The 7,434-nt window shown below is 33.6% G+C and overlaps 1 protein-coding gene across 1 annotated transcript; it reads right to left on the reverse strand.

The window, feature by feature from the left end:
- Positions 1 to 3,309: 3,309 nt before the first annotated feature.
- LOC113736886 (basic endochitinase-like) lies at positions 3,310 to 4,414 on the reverse strand. Its single transcript, XM_027264082.2, has one exon. The coding sequence runs from the start codon at positions 4,373 to 4,375 to the stop codon at positions 3,476 to 3,478; it is 900 nt and encodes a 299-aa protein (XP_027119883.1). The 5' UTR covers positions 4,376 to 4,414; the 3' UTR covers positions 3,310 to 3,475.
- Between the last annotated feature and the right edge of the window lie 3,020 nt (positions 4,415 to 7,434).

A 7,434-nucleotide genomic window follows, 5' to 3' on the forward strand; every position in this document is an offset into this window, starting at 1 on the left:
TTTATGCTATAATCCAAGAAAATATATTGTTTTGGTTTTACATCAAATTTTACCCCTCATCTATTGGAATATGGACAAATGTCTGACAACAAAAAATTCTCAAGTATTTAAAGAATACATCTTTTCCTATCCATACTCTCTCTGGGATATCACCATTCAAAAGAGTTAATGAAGAAAGATTAATCAAATCAACTGCAATCGTCATTGCCTTACACCAAAAGGATTCTGGCAGTTTAGCATTAGAGAATATATATCTGACCTGCTCAGTGATAGATCTGTTTATCCTTTCTGCTACTCCATTCTTTTGGGGAGTATTTGGTACTATCTTTTCTAATTTGATCCTATCGGACTTGCAGTACCTTTTAAATAGTCTCCTATACTTACCAGTATTGTCAGCACGAATACACTTTAATTGGTTGCCAGTCTCCCTCTCAACTTTGCTGTGAAAGGCTTTAAACACCTTTAAACCTGATCTTTGGATTTTAAAGCAAAATACCAAATTTTTCTAACAAAATCATCAATAAAAGTTACAAAATAAATGGCACTACCAAGAGACTCATCTTTCATATGGTAAATATCAATGTGCACCAACTCCAGTGAATTCAATTTTCTAGATGGAGAAATATTTTGAAATACAGTTCTATATTATTTCCCATAAATGTAGTCAACACAAGATTTAAGTGCATTACCTTTAATTTCAAGTAGGAATTGCTTGCGAACAAGTGTCTGAATCTCTTTTTCACTTATGTATTCAAATTGCCTATACCAAAAGTCAATGGATGAATCACGAACTTCATTCACTTCTGCCTTCTCTAACTTGGCTTGCATCAAGTAAAGGGTATTCTGCTTTTTTTCTCTAACAATAACGAGATTTCCTTTGATGAATTTTCATTTGCCTCCACCTTGTGAGTTATGATAACCCTCGTTATCAAACTTTCCCTCAAAAACAAGATTAAGGTAGATATCAAGAACATATCGAGCATTTTTCAAGGCTAATTGACACCCGGTATCTATGTCTAAATATATGTCACCTATGCCAATAACTTTACACGAGATTTCATTTCTCATCCTAACATAGTCAAAATCTCCTTCAATGTAAATTGAGAAGAAATGATAGGTAATATTCATATGACATCATCACAGAACACAATCATATCATCATGGCCTGCCACAATTGTTATAGTCTCTTTATCACCTTTTTTCTTCGCCTTGCCTTTTTTCTTTTTCTCAACTTGTTTCCTTTTCAAGATCTGCATTCCTTCATATGATGCCCTTTCTTTTTTCAATAAAAGTATGCATTATTTTTTTTTTACGACTTAGGCTTGCCTTTGGATTTGTCATTTCTATTGTGGGGTCCTCCACTTTTGCTTTTCCCTCTTCCTTCTTTCTTTTCTATCACCAGGGGTTAGGATTCATTCACAATTTCTTATTCCTTTCTCTTGAGTTCTTCATTCATCACAGTTTCTTTTGTTGTATTCATGGTCAACACACTGTTCGAAACTGAATTATTGACAAAAATCACCATTGTCTCCCAACTATCCATCAAAGAACTGAATAATAACAAAACTTGCACCTCATCATCCAAGTTCACATTCAATGTAGCTACTTGGTTTATCAAACCTTGAAAATTGTTCAGATGTTCAGTCATATCTTTACTATCTTTTTGTCACATCCGAATAATCTATTTTAAACAAGAGGTTTTATTTAAACCAGTCTTTTTTTTGTACATATTTTCTAACTTTTTTCATAGTACATCAGCTCTAATTTCATTAGTCAATTGTTGGAAAATACTCTAACCAATCTACTTTCTAATATTACCAATAATTTTTCTATGCATAACAGTACACTTTTTATCACTCATATTACTCGATCTACCTTTATCCCCTAGAACAGGTTCAAACAAATCTTTACAATACAAATAGTCTTCCATTCTAAAACTTTCAGATTGAATAATTAGTTGCATTCAATTTTATTATACAACCACTATTGGAATCATCTATTTTAACTAGTATAAATAAGCAACCTAACCTGGCTGCTTTAATATCACTTTGTTGAAAAAAGAATACCAGTGCAAACACACAATATCAATTAATTTAGAACAAATTCTCTTTCCCAAATACCAGTTAAAAGAGGAACAAATCAAATTACCAAACCACGATATCAACATTAATAAGAAAATGCAGAAAAATAAAAGGTACAAGACACTAAGATTTTTAATGTAAAAAATCCAAATTAAAAAAAACTACGGGATCTAGTCTAGTAAAAAAAAAATTTCACTATCACAGTAACGGAAATACACAGGTCTACCCGAAACATTCAGACGACAATATAATATTACTAACATCAACCAAGTGAAATTGTTACAAATTCATCTCCCAAAAATTACAACTATCAAAGAAGTAAGTTTGGAAGGGTATTACTAAACGAAGAGAAAATTCAAAATCCAAATTAATAGATGGATAGATATTGACGAGAGGATTACATGGATAAAATTTCGTCTCAATCAAAATTCAAATCACCATCCAATCAAGAGTTTAATGCTTTTCTCTCTCCAACTTGTTTTTTCCCGGTTCACTTTTTTCTCTCTCTTGGTTTCTTTTCCAGGGTGGCGGCTGGAACAATGCTTTCTTCTTATTTTTAAAATGAAACCCACGGCTGAATCATCAAGGCATGATGACTTGGTTTCCCTCCTTTGATTTGGTCAAAGTCGACCAAATTAATTTAACGCGTGGGCCTAAGTTGTCACTTAATCCATCAAATAGGCCAGACCACAAGTCCAACAATTGTTACTACCTTATCTATATTACTTTGAATTATGTAGTTTTTTGTACGAGAAAGGCAGTAATGTAAATATTCATAATTAATGACATAGTGAATAATCAATAATTAATTTGTATATATGTGTGTGTCTATATATACATTAATAATAGATTGTAACATAGGCGTATAAATCATTAGGCATAAGAATAAGCAACAACAATGTTATGTATGCAGAAAATTAAATAAGAGTAAAAGTTTGTTAAAAAATAAAATCCAAAATAAAAAATTTGATATCAAATTTGGAATTTTGATTTTAAACAAAATTGAATCCAATCAAGTTTACTAAGATTGATTGACCAAATTCAATTTGATTCAACAGGAAATTCTGTTAGCCTTGTCCAGAGAGTTCGTGGAAGCCAATCACAATCTACCGACAGCGGATAGGAGGAGTCCAGATGTTAATAAGCTCTAGTTCTTTATTGACATGCTTAAACAAAAATAATAGACTATAAAAGTACAAGGACAAACAAAAATAATAGACTATAAAAGTACAAGGACAATTATTGTTGTATCATTGATAATAAAGTTTTTTTAGTGATTAGACAAATAACATGCTCACAGCAGAAGTAGTAATAACATGGTGGCTTCATTATTAGGCCACATTACTCTTCTGGGTTTTTTATTTAGTAATAACATGGTGGCTTGGATATTAAACTTAAACACTGCCCTTCACAGCAGAACTATAGCCGTTCTGTTTGTCATTGTATCGATCGTAAAGCATGATCCCACCATATTTTGATGACCCTTTCACGAATGGCAGGACCTCTGATATTAGAACTTGCTTTGGAACATAACCATTTCCAGCAGCCGCCGTTGAAGCTGGAAGTCCAACAAAAAACTGATTTGCTTTTATGGATGAAGTCCATTTGTTCCATGAGTTTTTGAAGTTGTTGGGACTGCTAGAAGTGTACTCACAAGGAGGATTATTGTAAAACTGGATCCACACGTAGTCGAAGAGTCCAGTGCTAAGTGCGGTATTGAGGCTCCGATCAGGAAATGGACATTGTGGTGCTGCAGTTAAATACACTTTTTTGCCTTGTTTGCTGTAATCAGACAATGCTCTTGCCAAAGTAGCATAATAGGATTGGCCTTGCTCATGTTCAATATCGAAGTCGATACCATCCAAAACAGCTTCACCTAGTGGTCTTGAATTTGATTTGCCCCCTAAAAAGTTGTTCCACAGATAATTTGCTACTTGCCTGGCGTCATTATCTGATGATAAAGAATAGCTGCCAGCGCCACCGCCAATCGAGAGCATGACCTTAATTCCTTGGCTTTGACACTGGCGAATGCTGCTGCTTAATTTTTGACAGCCCCCAGATGAAGGGTCACAGTGACCAGCTAAGTTCAGCTTAGGAGTTTGCCCATTGCCAAAAGTTGGGAGGAAGGCTATGTTAACAATCTTGTATAATCCAGAGGAACATGTATCACTCAAGGTGCCTTCCCTTGCATTTTGGCCCCAATAGACCGCAATGATTCCACATTCTGAAATCAAGAAAAGGGAAAAGATTATAGAGAGTATTAAAGCAATTGGACAAACTTTGAGACTCATCATTTGGTGGCATATGGTTTGTGAAGTCCGCGATGAACCAAGGGACTCAGGTTTGCGCTTCTTATAGAAGGGGATATGAAGAACTCTTTGGGTGGTTGGACGAATTTGGCCCTCTGTTAAATTTTCAACTTTACACTGAATTACACTATGTATTATAGGATTGTGAAATATCTGGATGGATGTACTAATTTTTTTTAAAAAAAAACTTTTGAATGATTTGATTAGTTTTAATCTGTTATTTTAGTGGGTGTGTATATATATATATATATATATATATATATATATATATATATTGCAATGATGTATACATTATCCTATTCAATTATGATGGATAATTGTTGAAGCTCATGATCCATCTCTTGTCCTCTGTGGTTGCACCTTGGCTTGCAAAAGACAGTTAAAACTTTTAAAATTCAAATGAACAGCTGAGATCAGCCCGAGTTCAGCTCAGCCAATCTCGATCGTCAAAAAATCCTCTACGATTGTAGAGATTCGGATCCTAGGTGCAGTTACTCACGATGTGTCAAATGTAAATCCATATTTGGTCGTTGCCAAAAGTTGAAAGGAAGGCCAATTATTATATGTTTACAATCTCATGTGGTCCAAATGCAGAAGTATCCCTTAAAGTGCCTCCTCCCCCAGTCAATTTCCCCCTAGTCTTGGCCACAGTACCCCACAACTCTTCCAGATTCTGATTTCAGAATCAAGGAAATGACAAAGAAATGTAGTGAAAGTGTTTGCTTCCGTTTGAAGCTTATCTTTGGTTGAAACAGCTTTGTATTTAGGCTGCATTGTCTAACTAGGAATTAGGAAAACCAAAAAAGTTGGCACTTTACCTGCAAGACGCTTGACTAGAATGTTGGAAAAATAAAAAAGTTGGGAGTTGCCTAACCAAGATATGGTCATGGTTTCTCATTATGACTAGCTGAAGTAATATGCCTTAATCAGTTTCTTTTACAATTTTTACAATTTTTTTGGGGCCCCTCTTGCAGCTGCAGTAGGTCAATAATTCTGATTTTCTGTCCACTAATTTTAGGTTGAATTACATATAATCCCTCTGTAGTTTCGTCTATGGCCATATGAACCTTCTATGGCTACAAAAATGTTCACTTCATCCCCTATAATTTTATGTAAAGTAAAAATTTGACAAAAAATAGCCAATGTAACGTCGTTAACTAAAATACCAATAGTGCCCTTACTTAAATGCTAAATCAATCGATGACTTAACTATTTTGTACAAATGCATAGGAAGATTACATGGATAAATGCAAAAATCACAAGAGGTAAAGTGGATACTTATACGAATCATAAGAGGGTTATATGGAGAATAAAATGTTATCATACGAGCTTTTAAAGTGCATTTGGTATAAATGTCGTAATTGATTCTATATTACGTATATTTTTCACTTTGCATATAACCATAGAGCAATTATGTGGTTATTTTGAAACATAAGAATGGGCCATTTGGCGTTATATAAAATCACAGGGACTTATAAGTATCCCTAATTTTATTAAGATTTCGGCCTCTGATGGCAACAGAGCACATGATCTTTTTAGTGCAGCTGGAAATTCTACTACTTTTTTGGTTTCCTTTTTCTTTCTCCGAAGTCTGCTGGGACAAATTGTGAGCGTTGATGGCTGGATAGTGTCTTAAGTTTGTTGATTTGTAGACTGCAAATGCACTGCATAATATTAATTATGCTTTCGGCAGTATTGACAGAGTCCTTGGCAATTTTCAGGATGAAAATCTAATTAAGCCGGACTATGCAACTTTAGGAAAAGTCTATGGTTCCTTTAAGGAACTATTCCCTCAGTTTCTACCCTTAAGTAATGATAGAGGTTCAATTTTTAAATGGTTGAAAAGGTTGCCATTTAAGGGTCCAAAACACTTAAATCACCATCCAGCAATAACTTTAACTTAAAGGTATGACAAACTTATTTCAATCAATTCAAAAGATTGAATTGGAGAGTTTTTTTCCTTTTTTTTTTTTTTGGGCTGGAAAGGATTGTTGCTACTAAATATGCTTTGTCTGGGTTGAGATGTTGATAGCAAAGATGGCAAAAGCTGGTCTAACCACAAACTATTTCCATTCTCCACTTGCAACTAGATAAAAATTTAACCATATGTGCAAGAGAGAGAAGATAAACAAAAGATAAGTTTAGAACCAATTAAAGATTAAAGTTCACAACTATGTCCCCTTTTTTCCTTCATAAGATTACTCCTACTGAATAGAAAGCCATGTAGGAGATCTTACTGCTTTGCATTAAGATTAATAAAGATTCAGAAATATGTCCCAATTTGAAGATTGTGATATTGTACTAATTTGCACTTGAGACAAGATTTGAGTCTTTCAAGTTTTAGATGATAATAAGCTTCCTTAGAAGTAGTTTACAGCAAGGTTTTACATACCTTGCCGAATTAAAGAATAAAAGACAAAGAGGAAAAAAAAAAGAGTTATTCAATTGGCAGTACGTTAATTTTAAAAATAAGAAATTTGACCATTACATTTACTTCCCTTGAAAAGTAAAAATGACAGTCTTTAAACTTCATAAATTTGTTAAACACACCTGGTGCCAAAAAAAATCTTCTACCCCATTGCAGTTTTTTTTTTTTTGTATTTTTTTAAAGACCTTTCTTTTGCCTATTCAAAACTTCCTTTGCCATCGCTCGTAACCACTTATCCAGCACAAATAAGGGGTGCAAGCATAAATATTAAAAATGACACGGCAACTAATTAATAATTGTCATAAAATAGAGTTTGGGGGCATGAAGTGGAAATGTATGACAAACTAGAGGTAAAAATTGAATTTTGTCCTACTGAATGTGTGCGTGTGTGTGTGTAAATACCCACTACTAAAATATTAGACTTTTTAACATATGGTATTTTATGTGGCTAATGTATGATAAACTGTTCTTTTTCAATCTCTAATTGATAAATTTATGTATGTTATGGTAAAAGATATTGGCTCTATTTAGATTGAGTTGTTTTTCATAGACAATGTAACAGTAACATACTCCAAAAACACCATGAAAAACACTTATTCATACAATTTCAAATACA

This window comes from Coffea arabica, chromosome 3e, assembly GCF_036785885.1.
Source record: "Coffea arabica cultivar ET-39 chromosome 3e, Coffea Arabica ET-39 HiFi, whole genome shotgun sequence".
Taxonomy (NCBI): Eukaryota; Viridiplantae; Streptophyta; class Magnoliopsida; order Gentianales; family Rubiaceae; genus Coffea; species Coffea arabica.

Excerpts from the sequence above, each read along its gene's own strand:
- LOC113736886 (XM_027264082.2), bottom strand. The coding sequence starts at position 4,375 with ATGATGAGTCTCAAAGTTTGTCCAATTGCTTTAATACTCTCTATAATC.